General features: G+C 46.6%; 1 protein-coding gene across 2 annotated transcripts; it reads right to left on the reverse strand.

Moving 5' to 3' along the window:
• Positions 1-1,973: 1,973 nt before the first annotated feature.
• Positions 1,974-13,263, reverse strand: NOL6 (nucleolar protein 6 (RNA-associated)). 2 transcript variants are annotated; one of them, XM_006863034.1, is made up of 26 exons: positions 13,225-13,263; positions 11,522-11,728; positions 11,320-11,436; positions 9,083-9,262; positions 8,569-8,737; positions 8,288-8,422; positions 8,037-8,200; positions 7,841-7,961; positions 7,555-7,613; positions 7,355-7,456; positions 7,061-7,176; positions 6,757-6,934; positions 6,502-6,624; positions 6,212-6,360; positions 5,991-6,066; positions 5,658-5,798; positions 5,396-5,513; positions 5,151-5,305; positions 4,905-5,068; positions 4,377-4,529; positions 4,077-4,174; positions 3,236-3,360; positions 3,060-3,149; positions 2,545-2,739; positions 2,350-2,451; positions 1,974-2,123 (listed from the first exon to the last, which is right to left on the reverse strand). In XM_006863034.1, the coding sequence occupies exons 1-26, from the start codon at positions 13,261-13,263 to the stop codon at positions 1,974-1,976; spliced, it is 3,426 nt and encodes a 1,141-aa protein (XP_006863096.1). The 2 variants fall into 2 exon arrangements, with proteins under 2 accessions (XP_006863096.1, XP_006863097.1); XM_006863035.1 differs by lacking the exons at positions 2,350-2,451; positions 2,545-2,739; positions 3,060-3,149; ... (5 more) ...; positions 5,396-5,513; positions 5,658-5,798.
• Between the last annotated feature and the right edge of the window lie 11,057 nt (positions 13,264-24,320).

Here is a 24,320-nt window from a genome sequence, read left to right on the forward strand (position 1 = left end):
GATCCCACCCAAGTCAGAGGGCACATTCAGAGGCAGGTTTAGGAGGGGGCCCAAAGCTATGGGGCTACACCTGAGCTGACCTGGAAATGAAGCCTAATGGTTTAAAACCAGCCAGGAAGCCCTCTCTCCCCAGAGCCCACACAAACAGAAGACTGGACAATGAGGGACCAACACAAACCGAGATAGAAGAGTCAGACATCCATGGACTCTGCATGCCTCGAGGCTGGGATTAGGTTTCTCTCACCATAAATCAAGTCCTGCATACTAGTGCTTGCAGTTCGTTTGTAGACCCTGACTCACACAGCCAATTTCATCCCTGGTCTAAGCTGCCCCATGATAAATGACAGGTAGGGGGTTGGCTGGCATAGATTCACAAGGACTAACAGTCTTGGTGTGGCGCATCAGAATGCAAAGTCGTTTACTGTAAGGTCAGTGGTTCAAGCTCACCAGCTGCTCCTTGGAAACCCTATACAGGGTCGCTATGGGTCAGAATCAACCCAATGGCACTTAACAACAAGAGTTGAGACAAAGAGACCAAAGTTTTCACATCTGACTTCTCATCTTGATGAGGAAGCTCAAAAGGCAGAAATAAAAATCCCTTCACAATGGGCCCTGCCTGTCACTGAATGTTCCCTCACTGGGAAAATGAAGTTAATCTGAAGCATCTACTTCAGAAAATGGGCATGATTATATGATCATATTTACATATGTGAAATATACACTCCAGGAAGCATGAACTTTTACTACCTCTCAGGCAGTATCTTTCCCCATCACCCTACGGCCAGTCTAGAAATAATATGCAAATTGAAGGCTTCCAATGGCCTTCCCTGGCCTCCATTTGCTTGGAACAGATGTCCCTCCCACCCACCCATGACCTCCCTGAGAACGTTATGGGGTAACATGGGCATCTAGAAATCTGTGTTTGACCATGGTTCCTGCCTGCAAGGAATTTACCTATGGGAGATAAGATTAAAACCATGTTAAAGAGGGAAGTAAGCCAGGAACTTGGGGAAAATTAAGCAATTTAATTTTCAATCAGAGCTCAATGAAGAGTTTGCCCTATCAATGTTGCAAAGTGAACCAAACAGACAATAACTGTCCTGGTAGCTTAGAGAAGGGAACATCACCTCAGGCTGGAGGTGGAGGCACTATTTGAGCTGAGTCTGGTAAAACGGCCAAGATTACGAAGACAGAGGAGAGGCTGCTGGAAGGGGGTGTGTGGAACAGGCTGAGCTCCTGATGAGCAGGAAGGTCTTGCTTACCTCCAAAGCCCATGATAGGTGAAAAGAGGGACAGAGAAGGACAACAGTACACGACAGCCAAGGCAGATAGCCAGGGTCCAACACAGAGCTGCAGGGACTAGAACCCTGAGACATCTGGCAGTGCCCACTGTTGTGTGCCTCTCTCTCCTGAACTGGGGCACCCAAGCCCTCCTCACTCACCCAGCCCCTTCCTGTCCTCTGCTCTTTTCCGACGTTCCCACCCTGGGCAGCAGCACCCACACAGGAAGGCACTGTGCCCCTTCAATGTGGCCCATTCATTCATACACAGAGTCCCCTTCCCACTGAGGGCACCCTACAACCCGCAGGAAGTGCCACACCTTCTCTGGGCTCCATCTAAAGGCCTGACATTGTACTAAAGGGCACCCTGAAGTGTGAACATGCATCTGGCAGTGGGAAGAGAGCAGCCTAGAAGAAAATGGTTCCCCCCAAACTATAGGTGGATGGATCTGGGTTCTGTTCTTTCCTGGAGACAGGCCCCACCCTCTTCTGGCAGGTCAGACCCACAGGACACCATGGCCAATGTGGGGCAGCACCAGAGGAATCAAGAGCAAACCAGGGCAGCCTTTTGTACAGCTGATTCCATGTGTTTAGGCCAGCAGGTCCTCCACGGAGGGTCCACGTGGTTGCCCAAGTGTCATCTTGCTCCAGAAGTTCTGTTGTCCACCCACAGCTAGCTGCTGGCACTGAAACTCACACAGTCCACCTCTCACTTCGAGGCTCCACAGTCTGCACCAGGCCTTCGCCCAGCACGGCAAAGTCCTCCAGTATTGCTTCCACATTGGGCACCATCATCAGCTCCCCACCTTGAGACATCACCATGCGTCCCTTTGTGCTGGAGGCCTGGAGAAGCCACAGAAGAAACGTGGGTGAGGGGGTCACTAAGGCACATTCAGAGACACTAACTATACTGGGGGCAGGGTGGGTGGGGTGTGGAGACAAGATGCACATGAACCCACATGCCTCCCTCCCACCGGACACAGGCTGGCTCATGGAGCAGGCCACGCAGACTTCAAGTTCACATGGAACCACACAGTGAGGAACACATGGCAGTCACCAGCTAACGCACCTTGAAGGGCTGGGGCTGGAAGCTGGTAGGCTTCCAGAGAACGCCAATCACTTCACCACCATGCTGGTCATAGAAGAAGAGGGCCAGCTCCCCAAAGGCCTCCTAGAGGGGGCAAGATAGACATATGGTTGCAATCAGGTAGCTCCAGAGCCCAGCTCCTCCCAGGAGTCTCATCTCCAGCCTTTTAAGACATACTCTGAGCTGCGCCAGATAGAGCTGGGGAGGATCATAACCCAGCACAGGCATCAAGGGTGAGGGTCGGGGATCAGCGAACAGGCCACGGCAGAAGGAGGCAGCCGGTGAGTCCACAGCTTGGCGGTGGCGGGGAATGTGACGGGGAGACAGGTGGATTAGCACATCATACATGTCCAAAGGTGGCCGGAACACTGTCTGAGGATGGATAGGGTGGTGTCAGCAGTGCCTGCTCGGAGTTTGGAGTGAGACCACAAACTCCTCCACAAGCTTCCCTCTGTCTACTTTGCTAACCATCCATCATATGGGAACACTTAAGACCCATGGAAGAAGCATCTGAAGCAAGCTTTTGTCCAATAGAAGGAACACAAGCTAGAAGCACGAAGCCTAGATGGAGCCAGGCTCCCAGGTTCTCCTCCAGGTCTCCCAAAGCCTTCTGTTCCTAGACAGTCAGCAAAATAGGGCATGGGCACTTGGGAGGGGTCCCATCCTGGAGTCACTCTTGGTCAGGGGCTTACTCTGATGTCCCCAGGCCCCCAGGGATCCATTAGCTGCTTCTCTAGGATGGGCAAGGCCTCAGCTGCCAGGATCACGAGCTGCTGTAGGATCTGGGAAACACAAAAGTATCAGAGCAGACTGACCACACATCTCCCCAGGAGAAACTACACATTTAGGGGGAGGGATGGGGTTGAACCTGGGCTGAGGGTCCATCTTGTGTCCATACAGAACTCTTACGGTCCTGGGGAGTAGTGATGACCATTACAGGGAGTTGTGTCCGAGCTGCCAGGAAGCCACTTCGGATCTCTACCTGCTCCTCCACTGGGGATAAAGGGGGGAAGCCCAGGTCAGCCTGTCCCTCCTGCCCCAGATCCTTCAGCAGTAGGCCCAGCGTCTGTCCACCAGAGGGATTTTCTAAAGAAGGCCCTTACCCCCTGGTGACCAAGGTGATGAAAGTAACAGCAGTTGCCTCAAACTGGGGGGCTTTAACCTCCTGGCTTCAGCCCAGCAGAATTTTCCACTGCCTCACATACCCATTCTGGTTTCTGGGACTACACAAGCCGAGGCCTGCCCCTAGCCCCTTCTCCCCTGTGCCCCACACACCTGGGGAATTAGGAAGCTGACACCATGCTCTCTGCAGCGCCAGGAGTTCCTCATATTACAACCGGAAACTACCAACCCCACCCCTCAAGAGGTCTGGGCATCTCTTCTAATCCGGGCCCTTCCCTGCTCGCCACCACAAGACTTCTCACCTAATGTTCAGGGTCCCCACTCTGCTCACCCTCCACAGCCCAAGTGTAGCCTGCTGACCACCCACAGACCATTCTCTTTCTGACCATCGTGTGGGCAACATTTCTACAGTGTAAGAGCTCTCTAAACGCTTGGACCTAGGCCTCTTCCTCCTGGCACCTCCCCACCCCAAGGGCTGGTCTTAGATACCTGAGCCAGGTGAGGCAGAGAAAACCCATGTCTGTCCCGTTCTGCAGACCGCAAAGGGCAGCATTTCCAGCAGTCCAACCCCAGTTCCTACCACTCACCAGTGAGCTCGTTGTTGAGGTTGACAATGAGGGGGTTGTTCTTCCAATCAAAGGTTGATACCAGGCAGAGAAACCGAAGGAAGCCAACCTGGGGGGAGCTGAGGGCAGGGAATAAGCACAGAGTCTAGAGTCTAGCTCACTGCCCAGTCTCCTCCCATCAGTCACAACCTAGGAGGGTCTTAAAACCCCTTCTGTCATTTGCTTCTACTCCCCTCTCCCACTTAGTGAGGGTACTGTATGAGGGATAAAGACTGGCCCTAAGGGGAGCTTTCCCTGCTGGGAAAGGGCAGAGAAGATCACCTGGGTGGAGAGAAGGGTTCAGGGTGCAGGAAGAGGGCAGCAGCCACCAGGTCCAGGCTCTCATCAGAGAAGCTCTCCCCCAGGAGCTGGGCGCGAACCCACCGCTTGGCCAGCCGAGCCACACCCGAGAAGGCTGGGTGCTGCTGCTGGAGTCTAGAAGGAGAAGGGAAGCATGACTGTGAGACCAGGTACCCAGGGCCCAGGACCAGTGTCTTAGCCTCAGCGCCGTTAGTCAACCCCTACCCAATGCTGGCCTGTGTTAATGCTGCTCGACATGCGCATCTCCTGTTCTCCTCACAAATGCCCTAAAGACTTGCTCCTATCACTGTTCCCACTTTAGAGATGAGGTAAATCAGGTCCTGAGGAGAATCTCACTGAAGGGACACAGACAGTCAGGGGAGCTAGGACTTACCTCCTACCCCTGACCGTGACCAGGACGCTATCTGGCCCCCAGAAGAGCAGGAGTCAGGAGAGGAGAATGGGGGCAGGAAAGGTACCCAGATGGGGAGAGCCTGCAGGGGACCATACCCATGCAGGGCGCTGGTGAGCAGGGGCAACTGCTTCGTGTCCCTCTCAAGGCGGCGGGAGGCAGGTGTATCCCTCAGTGACATCACCCCCTCAGGGCTTCGTGTCTCCCTCAGGATCTGGGGCTCCCGCTGGTAAGCCACCCGTACCCGGAACACGAATCCATCCTGTCAGGAACAGGGAACAGGTGTAGGGATGGGAAGTGGCACCCCCGTCCTCCCCACCGTACCGGTCTTGCCTCACACTAACCTTGAGGACATCTGTGTGCGTGGCGGTGGCTTGGCACCGCAGCCCATGTTTCTGGGTTAGTAACTCTGCCAGGCGAAGTTGGAAGGCAGCTCGGACCCGTCGCACGGCCTCAACATCCTGAGGCCACTGACCACTGCCCTCCAAGTGGCACACCACTGAGAAGAAGAGCCAGGGATCGTCTCTAACTGTAAGGTAAGTGGGTGCTGCTCCGCCCACTGACTCCACACCCTCCGAGAGCCCCTCACCAGTCATAGGTTCCACATAGGCTGGACAGGGCTTGTCGGGCCGGGGCGCCAGTGAGGCCTGCTCTCGAAGGCGCTCATAAAAGGAATAGGCTGGCCAGGCAGGCAGTGGTGGGAATACCTGTAGAAAAGTATTCCCTGAGGATTGAGCGTGGATAGGTGGGGGAGGTGCTTGGCATCAAGAGTTGGGAGAGGGGACACCAGATGACTACAGCAGAGTTGAGGGTTCCCAGGTGGAGAGAGTCCAGGCCCTCTTGCCCCTCACCTCCGTGTATCGCAGCACTGGGTGAACACCTTGAACAGCAGAGACAGTCAGTGGGAGGTCCTCCAGCCCCCACAGCAGGCGGCTGAGGTCATCGTAGCAACGCACTGTAGCTGCCAGGGCTTCCTCCCCTGTGCTGGAGGTCTGAGCAGAAGAAGACAGTAAGGACACCAGGATAACAGAACCCTAACACCCCAGGGCCTCTGCCATGGCTCAGCTAAAGAACCAGTGCCCCCTCTGCTGGACACTCAGGGAGCTACAGGCTGGCCTGGGTTTTCTCCCACTGCACCTGCAATTCACAACTGCTAGTCCGACCCCCCAGTACAGGGCCCTTACCTCCTTCGGGCCTTGTATCAATGCATCCAGGAAGCCCCCCACATAGTGGACACAGGTATCTGGGATGTCTGCATGACTGGAGAGGGACAATCACAGTGAGGGCACAGAGAACTGTGACGCAGCAGGAGATGAGCTCCTAACCCCCAACAGCCTGGGTCAGACCCTAATCAAAGGCTCCCCACCCAGGGCTGCCTCCTGGCATTTAGACTGTTAACACTCACAGTGCTAGGAGGTGGGTGACCACCTGCTGGGGAATAAGGCGCTTCTGAGCTACCGAGGCTGCCTCCCAGACCACAGCTTCCCGAATGGCACCATCTTGGAAACGCCGGAGCTCTGAGCGGGAACCCCACAGTTGGCGGAAAACAGCAGCCTGAGGAGAAGGAAAGGAGACGTTGGGGTGGAGACCAAACAAAGAGGGTTCTGTCAGGATTCTCGTGGCAGGCTTCAATCCGGGTGGGAAAAGGACCACCGGTCCAGACAGGGAAATCCCCACACCAGTATCCAGGCTTACCTCAGACTGGTCAGCCTCTGGACCCATCTCCAGGACACTGGTCAGCCCTTCAGGACGCAGGAGCAATCCCAGGGTCAGGGCTCCGGAGTCTCTGTGCTTGGGAGGATCCTGGTGGATTCCCCACTGTAGGGTATAGAGAGACTGAGTCCTCCAACCTTAGGCCCCCTCCTATTTCACTCTTGCTGGAAGGACCATGTGTGACTAGCATCCCAAGCCCACTCTCCCACATATCCCCCCCTCCTCACACCATCTCACCTCCGGGACTGGAGGCCGAGAGTGGCCCAGCAGCTGCAGCCGGGATCCCAGGCCCTGCTCCAGGAGGGTAATGAGGGGGCCCAAAGCAGCTGAGACATAGTCCCCGCCATGATCTTGCAGCTCAGGCCACAGCTTCAACCGGTGACAAGCCGTCTGCAGACGACTCAGTGGGCGGAGACTAGAGGTGCAAAGAAACCAAGAAGAACCAGGGCTTGCTGGCTCCAAGTCAAGCTCTCAATCATTCCCCGGGAGGACCGAGCACCTACCGGAAAACCCGCCCAAACCTTGTTACGCCTCCACTCACTGGAGGATGTGGTCAAAAGTCCGGACCATTGGTTTGGGAGTCATCAGCAACAGCTGGAACCCGTCATCTGTTTTGCTGTCCAACAATGTCATGGACAGCCGTGCCTCGTGCTGCACCTGGGGCCAATGAGTCAGGAGAGACTCAGAGGTGAAACTGGTACCACTGTGCCCCCTCCTCATTGATCCAAGGACTCAAACCAGGAAGCATATCTGCCTTTAGCTCTTTGGAGGAGTGTAGAAAGTTCTGGTTCTAGCAGAAAAGTCTAGGAACCCAGTAGTAGAGGCCCAGGGGTACCTGGTGGTAAGTGGAGGCAGTAACATCAGCACAGAGGTTGAGATGGCCCGAGAAATCCAGGAAGACAACAGGGAAGGCCTGGTGGAAGTCAGCCAGGGCGGGCTGGGAGCGAGGGAGGAGGAACAGCAAAGTGAAGTCAATCAGGGTTGGAGCCTTATCTTCAGGTCCCCTTGTCCAGACCCAACTCTACCCCAACTCACCAAGGAAGGATCCGAGCTAAGACATGAACTGATCCCACTGACTGTCAGATCTGTGGTAGCTGGATGGAGTATACCAGAGAAAGGATGTCACAAGGTGTGTCCCTTTCTTGGAACACAGCCCTAAGAATAAGAACATCCCTCCTCAGTCCCAGATCCTATGACTGCCTGTCTCTGGAATCGAGTTGGAGCATTTATCTGATGGCAAGAAGAAGGCTGATCCCAGCCGGGATGAGAGGAATCCCAAGTGGAGAAGAACCCTTAACCTTTCCCAGCTTAACTGCCTCACCCAGAAACTGCAAGACGCTTCTCAGGACCTGGTAGCCGCTCATGGTGGTATGAATTTTGCGTGTGGATGTGAGGAAGGTAACCAGCATGGTGGCCAGGAACCCGCTGAACCCACCCAGTCCCTGAAAGAGATAGGAGAGGCCTCAGAACCAGCCTTAGACTCAGTGGGGCAGTGAGGCTGGGCCAACCTAACGCACCTTGTCCAGCTCCCGCTGCCGCAGCCAGACCTTCAGAAGACACACACCATCCTTCAGTCCTGGGGCTGATCCCAGGGCAGCAGACAGCAGCTGCACATGGGACTCAAGGACTGTGTCCTGCAGGACCCATGTGTTGTAGTGGGGTGTTGGGGGCTCTGGGCTCCCTGGGGGAGCAAAGGGCAAGATGTGAAGAGTGAAGTCCCCACAACACACCTTCCCTCCATCTCTTCCTGACACCAGTGCCAGCTCACCATCCCCTGGAGGACTCTGCCCTCGGTACCAGGCAGAGCGTACGTTGTTCTTGGTTGGCAGCAGGCGGCATAAGCGGAAGAACTCAGGTGGGGGACACGGATGTAGACGTACAGTAACCAGGCGCTCATCCTTCCCTGGGTGGAGACAGGGGCACTGAGAGCTTGTGATCACCTTAAGCAAGAAGAGCCTCTACAACAGCCTCCTCCAAGCTCAAGATCCCTGTACCTATTCTTCTGGACTTGTCACCCATGCTGTACCCAAAGCCCTGTGTGCTCCCTACCATGCGGCCGCAGCAGTAGTGAGGGTTTTAGGTGGCAGCCATTGCTGTAGGAGAAGCGAACACTGCCAAAGAGGGGGTCCTGGGCTAGGTAGTGAGCCATGTGGGCCAAGTAGAGGGCACGCTTGCGGAAGTAGCGCTGGTTCAGCCCGTCCTTGTCCTGCAGGATCTCCTGGAGGAGCAAGAGGAAGGAAGAGATGACTGAAGTGTTACAGCACTTGAGGGCAAAAATGACGTCACGGTGAGAACCCCAGCCTGGCAAACTCAAGTCTAAAGGTCTGAGTCAGGACTAGCAACACTCTATCCAGTTGTCAGATGAGAAAAGCAAAGTCCCGGAGGTACAACCAGCCTAAGAACACATGTAAGCTGACCTCAGAATGTCGGCAGTGCTCGGCTCTTTAGAGTCAGAATTCAGATTTCAAATCCTTGGTAAGTGAAAGTGGGAAAGAGGGTGGGCCCCAAGGACTTGAAGGTGGTAAAATGGCATGTCTCTCTACCCCCAAACCACAGACCTCACCCTGGGCATGGTCAGCGCCAAATCCACATTGATGTCCGGTCGGATGCAGGTGCCCAGAAGGTAGCTGCCCACAATGGTGACCTGGACTGGGGGCAGGAAGCGAAAACAGCCCTTCACAGTAAAAGGCACTTGGTGGATGGGAACACGAACCCCAGCTGGGAGCCATGCCTGATCCATCAGCTGTGGGGACAGAGACAGTGACAGGTATAGATTCAACTTTCCCAAAACGTGCCTTCACCATTTCACTTAACAACATTTCATTAACAACTCCACACTAGTTACTTAAACCAAAGCATTTAAATCGCCTTGACACAGCTCCATTAAAAATATCCATTTCTGCCTTCAAAATGTATTCAGATTGAACACTTCACTTTGCACCCTAGTCTGAGCCACCATCATTTTTTCAGTGGATCACAACACAACAGGTTCCTAACTGTTGTTACTAGGTGCCATCTAGTCAGTTCTGACTCACAGCAGTCCTGTATAGGTTTTCAGAGGAGTAACTGCTGACCTTGTAGTAAGCAGTCCAGTATTTATTCTGTATCACTGCACCAGAACTCTACAGTCTACCATTGCTATTGTTAAGTGCTGATGAGTCAGTTCTGACTCACAGCAACCCTGTATAGGATTTCCGAAGAGCAGCTGGTGGGTTTGAACCATCAACCTTGCTCTTAACCTGATTTCACCTTCATCCCTTTCCAGCCTATTTTCAACAGCCTGCATAATCTTCCTTAAACCCAAGTTCGATCACATTTCTCCTCTCCCAAAGACTTGTACAGTGGCTAACCACTTTAACAGGAGCAATAACCAAAGTTCTGATTCTGACATTTAAGACCCAGCATAACACGCACCTTTCCCCCATTGCTTTCTGTACACATCTCCTTCTAAACTTCCTCATCCATAGCAAAAATGAGCCAGGTTTTGGAGTTTGAGCCTTTGTGTACCAGTATTTCCCCTTCTTGGGATGTTCTTCCTCTTTGATCCACCTCCCTCAAATTTTCACAAAAGCCTATCCTAACTACTCTTCTATTTAAGACTGCAACCTACCCTTACTTGCTAATACTCCCAAACTCCTTACCTTGTTTTGTTTTATTCAAAGACAGTACTTATTCCCTTCTAAAAGAACTCTGGTATGGTGCTATGGGCTAATGTGGCAGACTGCAAAGTCATTTGAACTGCTAAGGTCAGTGGTTCAAGCTCACCTGCTGCTTCTTGGAAACCCTATACAGGGTCACTATGGGTCGAAATTGACTCAACAGCACTTAACCACAACAACAACAAAAGAGCTCTGGTAGCGTAGCGGTTACAAATCGGGCTGCAAACCGCAAGGTCAGAAGTTCAAAACTACCAGCTGTTCTGCAGGACAAAGATGAGGCATTCTGCTCCCATAAAGATTTACAGCCTCAGAAACCCTGTACAGGGTTCGTTATGAGTCAGAACCGACTCCACGGCACACAGCCACTACCACCACCACCACCATTATCATGGATTCCTAGTGTGGTTCTGCCCAATCAGCACTGGACTGAGAACCACAAGGTCAATAGTTTAAATAATGGCTCCTTAGAAATCTGATATACAGTCAATATGAGTCAGAACCAACTTGACAGCACTTAACAACATTACCATGGATCCATGGTGTAATGCTGTAGGATAAACACTGGACTGCAAACCACAAGGTTGGCAGTTCAAACCCACTAGCTGCTCTTCGGAAACCCCATACAAGGTCACCATTAGTCATAATTGGCTTGATGGTACTTAACATACCAGTGGAATCCTAGTGTGGCGCTATAGATAACACTGGACTGCTAACCACAAGGTCAGTGGTTCAAACCCACCAGTCTCAGAAACCCTATAAAGGGTTTCTATGAGTCAGAACCAACTCAATAGCCCTTACCAACAATATTACCATTAGGAACCCAGATGGCGTAGTGTGTTGAGTGCTGAGTTGCTAACTGAAAGATCAGTGGTTCAAACTCACAAGTTGCCCCACAGGAGAAAGATGAGGCTGTCTGCTCCCATAGAGATGTTTTGTTAACTGATGTATACAAAGGACATATTGCCAGGCCCCTAAGTGCTTCTTGAATGCATGGATATGTGACCGACCCAGGCTTTTGACAGTCCTAATGAGTCCCTTATCATTTCAGTCCCTCTAGAGAGTAACATGGCCTTTGTCTGAAAAGCGCTCAATGAGAAAGACCTCTTCTGGACTTCAAAATCTCTCAGGTCACCTGCCTCACCTCTGTCTCAGGGGTTGAGGGCACCCTCAGGATTCTCTGCTTGACCTCCTGTAGGAAGGTATCAATGCGTTCCTTCTTCTTCTCTGACAGTCTCACTTCCTTTAGTAGCTCCTCTACCTGCAAGAGGAAAAGGGGTATGTCCAACAGATTTAAAAGTCCCAAGCCTACTTCCCTAACCCAAACCCCAGCTACCCAATAGTACCTGTAAACGAAGCAGGCTGGAATGGAACAGGCTCTCAGTTTCCCGAAGGCGATTCAGCTCCTCACTGGTGGGCTCCTTGTATAGCTCTGCCCTGCTGAGCTTCACTGGCTGCAAGAGGCCCTCCACTGGAGACCCAGCCACCGTGCGTTTCTTTGAGGACGCCTTCTTCCCTCCCTTGCCTATGCTTTCCAAAATTGGCTCCATCACCTGTGGCCAGTGAGAGAGACAAACCAGTGTGAGATCCTAGGTGTCCAACACCAGTTACATTAGGTGCTACCATGATGTTGTGGTTGTCCAGTGCCGTCAATCAGTTCTGATTCATAGCGACCCTGTGTAGGGTTCCCAAGGCTTTCAATTCTGTAGGAGCAGAAAGCCTCTTGCTCCCTAGGAGTGGCTGGCAGGCTTGAACCACGGACCTGTGTTTGCAGTCTAGTGCTTATTGTATATAAGTAAAAGGGTCACTTGTTCCTCATGCCTCTTTTAAATAGCAGAGATTCTACAAAACTCAGGATAATTATTACTTAGGGACTCCTAGTGTGACACTGTAGGATCAGCACTAGACTGCAAACCACAAAGTCAGTGGTGCAAACCCACCAGCTGTTCCTCGGACACCCTACATAGGGTAGCTATGAGTCAGAACCGACTTGAGGGCACTTAACAACAATAATCATTACTTGGACGTTCCTAGAAATGAAAACTCCTTAAAGTGAGTGCTCTCTGTCCACCCCCTCATCAATCACACAAGCATGGAGCTCCACCTAGAGCTGGTACAAGTAGCAGCTGATTGGGCCTTGTCTTGAGCTCTGCTCAAGCCCCCTCGTATTTTGACGTTCCATGCATAAAGACCTGGTGTGGGACAACAGATAAGCACAGAACAGATTTGTGATTCAAATCCAACAACTCCTCGGAAACCCTATTCAGGGTCACTAAAGAGTCAGAATGACTTGACAGCACTTAACAAATCAAAGACTGAACTTCCTCTATTGCTCAGTTAGGCTTGTGTCGTCTCAAAAGACCTCTCTCTTCACTTTCGCTTCTATTCAACTCCTGCCCAATTTCATTTTTCCCAGCAAGACTTGACTATACCAGAATTCAGTAGGTACTCAATGCAAAGAACTAGAAACTACTGGCCCAGAAGTGTATACTCACAAGTCATTCACTCCTCACAATAATCCTAGCAGAAAACGGACTTTTGAGGGAGGTCCTGTGACTCCTTCAAGGTTCCATAGTTGGTCTGCAAGATTCCAAACCTTTTCCCTATAAGCCTGGGCCAACCCCCTCAACGGCCCCACACCAAAGAGGCGCTTATTAGAATGGTCCAGGAGCGCCACCATGTGCCTTTCGCTACAGCAGGGAGTACAGAACTGGGCACGAGTGAAAGATACTGCCCAACATCCAGAAATGGGACCCAGACAGGAAATTCATTCAAGCCGCAGATGCCTTCAACTCCAAGGTGCAGAGCTAACGAACGAAGCGGAATTCAGAAGGCGTCAGTGCTTCTAAGCAAATCCTTTCAAGCTCTACCACCTAACAGGCCTTGACTGTATTAGTACCCCAGACTACAAACCTGGGCAAACGGGACTACTTCAGAGGGGTCTACCCTCGTGTTTCTCATCGGCGAGTGATCACAGTAAGGCATCTACGGTCCCTAAGCCAGGGAAGGCGTTTACTGAGCATCGTTTCCTTTCAGCTAGCTCACCCACCTCTGACTCCCCAGTTGCTCCGGCTGGTGCCGGCCCCATCACACCAAAAACCGCTCCCGCACCTCAGGTTCAAGTTCCGTCTACACAGCGCTGTTTCCCACGTGGGCGGAAGTGGTGCTCTTCAAGACGCAATTCAATGAGAGTCCCGCTCCTCAGAATTCCGCCCACCTACCGAACCATTGGGCTAGTACCCAAAGAGTCACTCGTCATTGGTTAGTCACTCTTCAGGAACGCCCATTGGGGGAAGGGGCCGGACAACTTCGCTAATTTACGGCCTCGTCGCGACGCGAGACCGGAAACCTGCTGGTAATTTAGTCTTAGCTTCCTTTTCCTCATTTCTTTCCTTTTGGGTCAGGAGGAAAGGGCGGAGCGAACAGGATCCCTGTAGGGAGTTTGTTTGTTTATCCACATGATTGACACCTATGTGCCAGGTGGTTCTAGCTCACCAGCCGCTTCTTGGAAACTCCGTACAGGGTCGCTATGGGTCGGAACTGACTCAACGGCACTTAACAACAATGTGCCAGGCCAAAGTTCTATTCGCAGGTGACCAAGACAAAGGAAGTTTTCAGTGCAGTAAGAGTTGCGGGAGGGAGGGAGAGCGACTGTGGGCTGAAGACCTGGTTGCGGGGGGTGGGGGGGGTGGGCGAGGTGTGAGAGGTGGGGAGGAAGGATTGCATGGAGGGGATTGTAACCATGGCAGTGAAATGATTTGCGTTAGAATGACTGTAAAGCTAATGTTCTCCCATGTAAACTATCACATAATTCACAATAAAACATTTAAGGGGGAAAAAAAAAAAAGAAAGAGACGGGCAAACACACATACACACAAAAAGAGTTGAGGAAGGAAAGGCACTTAATATGTGACAGTAACTTCAGCTACAGGTAAACACCATAAAAATTAGTGTGCAGGCTTGTTGTTAAAGTGCTGTTGAGTTAGTTCCGACTCATAAAGACCCTGTATAGGGTTTCTGAGGAACAGCTGCTGAGTTTGAACCCACCGACCGTGTGGTTCAATCCGACTTTGCAGTCCAGGGCGTTATACCACTGCGCCACACTGGGACTCCAGTAAACAGGGTAAGGGGTTAGATGTGGAAAAGTGGAGAATCTTTCAGACACAGTGATCCTGAAGGCTTCTGAGCTGATGCTTGAAGAGAGACCTGAATGAAGTTGAGAAGTGTTCCAGGGAAGTCTTAATATTCCTTCAGAGTATTCCCTCCTCCATCACCACTGCCTCTATCTGTATCTTGGGTTACACCCCATGTCTCACCTGGACCAGCAACCTCTTCTAGGTTCTCCTTGGCTTCAGACACCACTACCAAGCCCCTGTCCTCAAGGGAGTCATTTAAAAGATTTTAATCAGGAGAGACATGTGAGCTTTTTATTTTAGAAATTACATTCCATGTTTTCAATCTATGGATTGAAAGAAAGCAAAGAGGGAAACTGGAAACTCAGTTAAACTATTACTCTAATCCTGGTAAGTGATGTTACAGGCTTAGTTTAAGAAGATGGTTCACAGTGGACATGGGGAGACATGAAATTATACCTAAAATATTTTGAAGTTTGAATCAACAGAGCTTGGTGATTGGCTGAATATGGAAAAGTGGGGTAGAGGGTAATGTTAAGAATTACTACTGTTGGTACAATTGTTTCATATGTGATAGTGGTACCATTCTTTAAGATGAAGGACGCTAGAAATCCTCAACAGGATTTGGGATGATGAGGCTGCACTCAATTTTGGACCTATTTGAAGGGCCACTAATTTCCCCCCTCAAATCTGCTCCCTCTCTCATTTCAGTACTTGGCATCTCAATGAGTTTAGTTGTCAGATGAATCCTGGCTCAGCATGGGGGTGATCCATGATTGCTCCTCTTTTCCTCATCCACCACATCTTACCAAGTCTTTTCAGTACTACTTCCAAAATATAAGTATATCCTGGAATGTTTTACTCTTCTTTATCTTTATTGCCATGTTTAATCCAAAGCACAGCTTCTTGTGCTTAGGTTATTGTAATAGCTTTTCTACCGCTTTTTATTATTAAAATGTTCAAACCTATAGAAATGTTGCAAGAATGGCATATGGACTGCTCATATACTCTTCATCTAGATTCATTATGTATTCATGTTTTGCCAAATTTCTTTCTCCTTGTATTCACATGCTATTATTTTGCAGAACTATTTGAGAATCATTTGCAAATATCCATAAATATTCATCACTTACTGCCAACACTAACCACTATCCTGGTTTCTTATAGCATCAATTAGTTTATGCAATTTAAAGCTTTTAAAGGAATTCCCTACGCCACTTCTGTCCTTCTACAATCTATTTTCCACATCAAATTCATAACCACCCCACCCTCACCGTTGTCGAGTTGATTCTCACTCACAGTGACCTTAAAGAACAGAGTAGAACTGCCCCATATGGTTTCCAAGACATATTTACAGAAAATGGATTGCCACATCTTTCTCCCATGGTAAAGCGGTGGCTTTGAACCACTGACCTGGTTAGCAGCCCAGCATTTAACCCACGACACCACCAGGGCTTCTGTTTTCCCCACACAGCTGCTAAAATGAATAATCTGGTACTGAAATTGTATCATGCCATTCCCTTGAAACATTTTTTTCAGTTATTGTTAAGTGCCGTCAAGTTGGTTCTGACCCATAGCGACCCTGTATAGGGTTTCTGGGGAGCAGCTGGTGAGCTTGAACTGCCAACCTTGCAGTTTAAATGGCTTTGCAGTCTGGCGCATTAACCCACAGTGCCACATCAGGACACCAGGATTTTTTTCAGTAGCACCCACAAGTATCTCTAGCTTTGACAGGCTTGACTTATGTATTTATATGTGCTGCAAATATATCCATTAATATAGTAGAGTATGGTGGTAGTGGTTGTGTGTGCCATTAAGTTGGTTTAGACTCATAGAGACCCTATATAGGGTTTCTTTACTTTCCTATAAACCTTTACAGAAACTAAAAGCCTCACCTCATCTTTCTCCTGAGGAGCAATGGTAGATTAGAACTACTGTCCTTGCGGTTAGCAGCCCGCTCCTAATCCACTATGCTACCAGGGCTCCTCATAGTATATTGGGGGCAAAATGATGAAAACTTCCTAAGTAAGCACATTGAGAGTCTGGGGGCTCAGGATTGTAGTCTTAGAGGCATCAAGCACAACTGACAAAACATAGTCTACATTCTACTTTGGTGAGTAGTGACTAGGGACTTAAAAGCAGCTATCTAAGGTACAAGTATTGGTCTCTCTCAATCCAGAGCAAAAAAGAAATAAAATCAAAGATACGTGGAAACAATTAGTCCAAAGGACTAATGGACCATGCAAACTCCAACATCCATGACCCGGATACCAGAAAAGCTATATGGTGTTCAGCTACTATTACCAACGCTCTGATAGGCATTACAATCGGAGGTCCTGGAAAGAGTGGGAGCAAAATGTGAAACAAAACTCAATAAATAAAAGGACCAGACTTACTGGTCTGATAGAGACTGCTTGGATCCTTAAGACTATGGCCTATTGTTAAGTGCTGTCAACTTGTTTCCGGCTCAGTGACCCTGAATAGGGTATCTGAGGAGCGGCTGGTGGGTTTGAACCACCCCCAGTGGCTCAACTTTCAGTCAAACAATAGACGGGCCCATAAGGTGGAAAAAAAAAAAAGGGAGGTATGCATTCCATAGAATAACCAACAAAACCAGATCAAAGGGCAGCATTTGCTCACGGATAAAGCTCAGATAGGGGAAAGGACAGTAAGCACAGTGAGAAAGTGGGAAGAGTGCTGCTACATTGTGGGAATTACAATCAATGTCACAAATCTAACACTGTCAGAATTGTTGGATGGAAAACCAATTTACTCTGTAAACTTCCACCCAAATCACAATAAGTTATTTTTTCAATTCTTCAGTGATTCCTAATTGCATTTAGAACAAAATACCATCTTCTACAAGGCCATGGTCAATATGACCCCTCATCCTTTTCCTTGTTCCTTACTTAGGGAACTCCAGCAACATCAGTCTTATTTCAGTTCCTCAGTTGCATCAAGTTCTTTCACACCTCAGGAACTTGAGCTAAGTAAGCTGTTTACTCTGCCTGGGATGTTCTTTCTTGGCTTTCTCTTTTTCAACTTTCAACATCAGCATAAATATTCTTTTCTTAGTTAGGCCTTCCCTTTATCTCATCTCCCAATAATTTCCTTTTTAGCACTTTTCACAATTTTTGTTTACCAATTGTTCATCTCCTTGCCCTTAATTGTGAATCATGAAAATAAGGACATGTCCAATGCCTGGCACATTGTAGGCACTCAATAGTGTTTACTGAATGAATGAATGTGATCGTGGTCTACTTTTCAACCTATCTCTCACCATTGTCTCCCTCAAATTGAATGCCCTAATCATATTGGAGTTTCCCTAATCTAGCTTGCTTTGTTTCCTGGGCCTTTGACTTGTTGCCCTCTTTGATTGCTAAGGAAGATTTCCTGAAGGAAATATGGCTTAAGGTAAGTCTTGAAAGATGATTTGAATTTGAATTGATCAAGAGTGTGAAACATATTTGAAGTCTGAGGAAGAAGGAAGACCAAACTGAGGTTAGTCGGTCATTTGTACCATATTAAATGACATTCACGGAGCTGCAGACTCTAAGCTTAGTGGCAAGGATGTAGAAATGAATAGGCATGCCCTTACATTTCATAGCCTGGTTCCTTCTCATTCATTTGAACATAACCTCACAGAGATTTATCCTGCTCCTGCCCTCCCCATATCTAAAATTGCATCCCAATCCATTAATTACCTCCATTGGTACTTAACAAAACTTGCAACAACATTATCTATTAACTATTTTTAATCTCTTTATGACTCAGCTACGCAAATGTAAGCTCCATAAGTGCAAGGCCCAATTACTTCTGCTGCATTCACTGCTATAGTCCTGGCATTTAGCACAGGTCCTGTCATATAGCAGTGATCCAGTAAATATTTATTGAATGAAGAAATTATTGATTGACTCTCAAGAGCAACTCAAAGTAAACAAATAATTGCAGTACAGTGTGGGAAGTGCTAGGATATGCACAGAGCGCTGTGGGCACATTAGGAACATTACAGCATCCTGGTAAACAGCAGCTGCATGAGAGTGGGATGATTGAGGTTCCGTTCCAGGTTCTGCCCCAAAGTTGTATGGCTTTGGCAACTTTCTTAACCACTCTACACCTTAGTGTGTTGTTGTGCTGTTGAGTCAACAGTGACCCTTTGTACAATTGTTATTATATTTGAGCCCAGTCTATCTCATTGTGAGTCTTCTTCCTTTTTGACGACTCTGTACTTCACCAAGCAGGATGTCCTTTTTTCAGAGACTTGTCCCTCCTGCTAACATGTCCAAAGTATGCAAGAAAAATCTTACCATCCTCACTCCTAAGGAGTATTTTGGCTGTACTTCTTCCAAGACAGATTTGTTTCTTCTTCTGGTAGTCCATGGTATATGAAATATTCTTCTCCATCATCATAATGCAAAGGCATCACTTCTTTTCTGGTCTTTTTTATTCATTGTCCAGCTTTCACAAGCATGGTTATTGAATATGTTAATAACCTTAGTCCTCAAAGTGATGTCTTTGCTCTTGAACACTTTAAAGAGGTCTTTTGTAGCAGATTTGCCCAATGCAACATGTCAGTTGATTTCTTGACTGCTGCTTCCATGGGTATTGATCATAGATCCAAGTAAAACAAAACCCTTAAATTCAATCTTTCTTCATTTATCATGATGTTGCTTATTGTTCCATTTGAGATGATTTTTATTTTCTTTATGTCTAACTGTAATTAATCTATACTAAAGACTGTGGATTTTTACCTTCCTTAGTAAGTGCTTCAAGTCATCTTCACTTTCGGAAAGCAAGATTGTGGCAACTGCATAGTGCAGGATGTTAATGGATCTTACTCCAGTCTTTTTTTTTTTTTTTTTTTTTAACATTTTATTGTAAATTGAATGAAGATCTACAGAGCAGATCATCAATTTTTCATTCAACAAATCATATACAATGACTGCAATCCCCTCCATGTACCATCAGTTAATAGTATTTACTTTAATTGTAAACTTTTACTCTATTCACTTTAACTCTTGCATTCCTCTCTGTGGCTCCTGTTACTTTCAGCTTTCCTCTGCCAACCTCCCTTTTATTGTATATTCCTTGCCCCACACCCAGGTTAGCATGTGTTTACCCTCTAGTCCTTAACCAACATAGAATGTTTCTTTTATCAAGAAAAATGTTTTCTTAATATTTTACTAAGGGTGATCTCATACATCCTTTTGTGAATGACCAATTTCACTCAGCATAATGCCTTCCAGGTTCATTCATATTGTGAGAGGTTTTGCTAATTCATCGTTATTCTTCAACCTTGCTTAGTATATCATTGTGTGTATGGACCAAATTTTGTTTAGCAATTCTTCTGTTGATGGATATTTAAGCTGTCTCTATCTTTTTGATGTGTATCTTATAGACAGCATATGAAGGATCCTGTTTTCTTATTCATTCTACTACTCTCTGTATCTTGATTGGTACATTTAATATGTTTATATTCAGTGTAATTATCTATAGGTATGAACTGATTGCTGTCGTTTTGCTGTGTGTTTTTTTGTGGTGCTGCTGGTTCCACATAATTTTCTGCACGGCACTAATTTTGTTTATGGGTTTTCTTTTCATTTCTGTTGTGTTAATGTTTACTAAATCTTTTTTATTTTGATGTGACGGTATATTACTTTTTTTTAGGTTACCCTGTAATCATTTCCCCCCAATTTAAAACAATCTGTTTATTTTTATTGAAATCTACTTGACTTCATTGCAATTTGGAAGTTCTGTATCTACATTATTACCTCTTTATGCTTTATAGCTAAAGAGCATTGTAGTTCATTATAAATTGATATCCCTTGTTAACTATTTTCAGTTTTGTGGCTTTGTTTTACTTTAAATATCTGGATTGAGTTTTGGTGGTTGTTGTTATGTATATTAATCTCAGGTGGTTGTGTACTGTTATTGGTTCTCAGTTCAAAGAACACGTTTTAGTATTTTTGGAAAAGTTGGTCTGGTTCTTACAAATTCCTTTAATTTCTGTTTCTCTGGATATGTCCTAATTTCACATTGTATTTGAGGGATATCTTTGCTGGGCATATGATTTTTAGCTGGTAATTTTTTTCTTTCAGAGTTTTGTGTATGTTCTCCCCTTGCCTTCTTGCCTACATGGTTTCTGCTGAGAAATCAGAGCTTAGTTTTATTGGTTCTCCTTTGTATAGGTAATTGTTGGGTTTTCCCAAAAATTTGTCTTTGGATTTGGAAAGGTTGATTGTGATATGTCTTGGAGATTTTCTTTTGGAATATGTCCTGTTTAGGGTTCATTCACCTTCTTGTATGCTTATCTTCTTATCTTTCATGATGTTAAGGAAGTTTTCTTCCAACAACTGCTCAACTATTTTCTCTGTCTTTTTTATGGTCTCCTCCTGTTCTGGAATTCTGGTTAAGATATTCCCTTCCATATCTTCAGATATTGTCATTCTTTTCTCTGATTGTTCTTCTAGTATACTAACATTGAGAGAGTACTCTTCAATTTCACTAATTTGGGCTTCTATTGCTTCAAATGTACTCCTTTGCCCGTTCAATAGATTGTCTGTTTCTGAAATCTTCTGAATTTCTAATTACAGGTTTTGTGTTATTTAAAATTTTTGCATTTATTTTCTGTTTGTTCTTTTAGTGTTTTCATAAATTCTTCTAAAGTTTTTCCTGTGTTCTCCTTGCTTTCTTTGATCTCCTGTCAGTGCTTTCAAGTTACCTAAATATCATTCTTTTGAGTTCTGTTTCAATTAGTTCTATTACCTTTTCTTCCTCAGAAGTGTTTTCTGGCTGTGCATCTTGGTCATTTGTTTGAGCCATTCTCTCTTATTTCTTCATGTGAGCTAAAATTGTCTGTTTTCTCTGGTACATTATAGTGTTGTAATATTTGTATTTAATTAAGTATTGTATATTGATGTGTTTTTAAGCTCTTACCAAGTGCCTTCTGTGGCTGTAGTTAGAAAATGGAAGTATGTACATCGTTTTCTGTTTGCCATTCATGCACCTCAGTATAGGGTGAATTTGACTGGTGTTGGCTGCTGTCTATCATCGATCAATTGGTATAGGAGCTGGTACTGGCTCTTGCCCAGTGGTTGGTGCTGTAGACAGTATCATTGTATGGGCTGTATGGGCATGGTTGCTGTTTCCTGTTGGGTGGAAAAGAGGAGAGCCACCCCTCCCCCCCGTACACACACACACACACAAAAAAAAAACAAAACAGAATAAACAGGCAACAGACAATGAAAAGATAAAACAATAAAAAAGAACAAATAAATAAAAACAGACAGCAAACAGAAAAACAGAACATAATAACTACAAAGAGAAAAGAAAGAGGAAATGGAGCCATAGAATAGAAAAATAAGAGAGAAAATAAAAGGAAGAAATAAAAAACACAACAAAGAGGGAGAAGGAAGACTAAAAGAGAAGTAAAGAAAGATGGAAAGAAAAAAAGAGGGGACATAAATAAGAAAAGAAGGAAAAATAAAAGTGGAGATAGAATGAATAAAATTCAAAGGAAGGAAAGAGAAGAAAGAATAGCCAAACAAGAAAAAATCAAAACCAAAATAACCAGTGCATTTATTGAACCCAGAGAGGAGTAAACTCTTTGGGGGTCCTACCAGCCAAGGAACTCACACAGTGGATGCTGGAGAGATGTGGCAATGATGTTCCTGGTCTTAGATGGAGTTCCTGTAGGCATTGGTGTTATCTATGTTCAGGGAATTCAATCTGAAAGTAGTTCATGGAGGCCCTTGATGGAGCTGGTTTCAGTGTCTGTTAAGATTACAGGGACAGGATGGCTGGTTATAAGGGTTTCTGCTAGACTAATGCTGGTCTGTTGGTTCTTTGAGTTCTGTAGGTTTGGCACTGAATCCAGACATCAAAGCTGTGCACATAGCCCCTGCCTCAAACTAGCGAGGTTCACAACCATGTGACTCTCAACTCCCTGAAAGCAGGATCTGAGCTAGCGTAGGAGTTGTCCACACCTCTGCTTATCAGGGGATCATGGGGAAAAAGAAGGAATTACACCTTTTCCATCACCTGTGTGAATCTGCTTTGCCAGGCTACCTTTTGTCACCAAAGATACTCAGAAAAGTTCAAGATGTTTGCACCTGTCTGTATGGTCATTCACCAGTCTCCCTGTTCAGCTTCTTGTCCTAACAGGCACTTAAGTTACTTCTCTAACTTTTCCTCTGAAGTTCAGGGTTTCAGAATATTCATCTGTCTGTTTCATTTGCTCTCTCATATTTTTGCTTAAAGGCTGTCTGTAGTGCATCTGTCTAGCTGTCCATCTTGCTGGAAGTCACCTTTTCTTCCATTCTTGAGGATTCATTCTTCTTCACATAGTCCAGTTTCTGAAATTATTTCTCAGTATACAGATTGAATAAGTATAGTGAAATCATACAACTGTGACCCACACCTTCCTGATTTTAAACCATGCAGTATCCCCTTATTTGGTTCAAATGGCTGCCTCTTGGTCTATGTACAGGTTCCTCATGAGCAAAATTAAGTGTTTTAGAATTCTTTGTAATGTTATAGTGAGATTGGCCCAGGATCGGGCAGTGTTTCGTTCTGCTGTGCATAAGGTCGCTATGGGTTGGTACCAACTCGATGGCACCTAACAACAACACAGTTGATTGATTTTGCAAAGTCAATAAAACACATTGAGATACTGATGTAAAATAGCTGTCAGTATTGATACTTAGCCAGTATTAGCTGCTATTATTATTAAAGGAAGATCGTGACTTAAGAGCAGTATCCATGCCTTACAGTTGGCGTTAATGTGTGTTGAATGAATGAAAAATGTTGCTAAGTGATGTTGAGTTGGTTCTAACCCATAGCAACCCTGTGAAAAATAATTCTGTAAGGTCAGAATTAACCTTCATAATTAACCGAAATACTACCCTCACCCCCGCCCCATTGCTTTTTTTTTTTTCTATTTTTAAAAAATGTTTTATTGTGAATTATGTGATAGTTTACATAGGAGAACATTAGCTTTACATTCATCCTATTGTACAATCCCCTCCATTGGCTTGCAGGCTTGCATCATCAACCTAGCCTGCACACCCCATTGGGTTTGTTTTTTTTCCCTTCCCCATTGTTTTTTAATCAAGATTTCTGTGTGTTTTCTCCTTGGAAGAAAGGTAATAGATTTCCACAAACCTGTTTTGGAGAGTACCAGATGATGCCATTTGTTGTTGTTAAGTGTTATTGAGTCAGTTCCAACTCATAGTGATGCTATATAGGGTTTCCAAGGAACAGTTGGTGGGTTTGAACTGCTGACCTTGTGGTTAGCAATCTATTGCTTATCCTACAGTACACATAGAGACAGTGTTTACCCAGTTGCCATCAAGTCAATTCCAACACATGGCTTTCTTATGTGTGCCAAAGTAGAACTCTGCTCCCTAGGATTTTCAATGGCTGATTTTTCAGAAGCAGATTGCCAGGTCTTTCCTCCAAGGTTCCCCTGGTTGGACTTTTGGTTGGCAGCCCAGCACACTAACCACACCACTCAGGTGCAAGGACTCGAGTCAGTATTACAAAATTTAAAAATCAAACTAAACTGCTGTTGAGTTGATTCAGATTCATAGCGATTCTATGGGACCGGGTAGACCTGCCCTTTATGGAAGCAGATTAATAGTTCTTTCTCCTGCAGAGCAGTAGGTGGGTTCAAACTGCCAACCTGTGTGCTTAACTAATGCACCACCAGTACACCTTTTGAGACAGTACTCTTGTTATTAAGTGCTGTGGAATTGGTTCTGACTCAAAGCAATCCTATATAGAATTTCTGAGGAGTGGCAAGTGGGTTTGAACTGCCGTACTTGCAGTTAGTTGTCCATTACTTATCCTATAGCACTACATCAGGACTCTATTGAGACACTATTGTTGTTAGATGCCATTGATGCGGTTCTGACTCATAGCTACCCTATGCACAACAGAAGGAAACAATGTCCGGACATCCTGTTTTCGTTACCACCAGAGGGCACCAATCAGAACAGTCTATCTCTGCCTG

The sequence above is a fragment of the Chrysochloris asiatica genome, unplaced genomic scaffold, assembly GCF_000296735.1.
Source record: "Chrysochloris asiatica unplaced genomic scaffold, ChrAsi1.0 scaffold00053, whole genome shotgun sequence".
Taxonomy (NCBI): Eukaryota; Metazoa; Chordata; class Mammalia; order Afrosoricida; family Chrysochloridae; genus Chrysochloris; species Chrysochloris asiatica.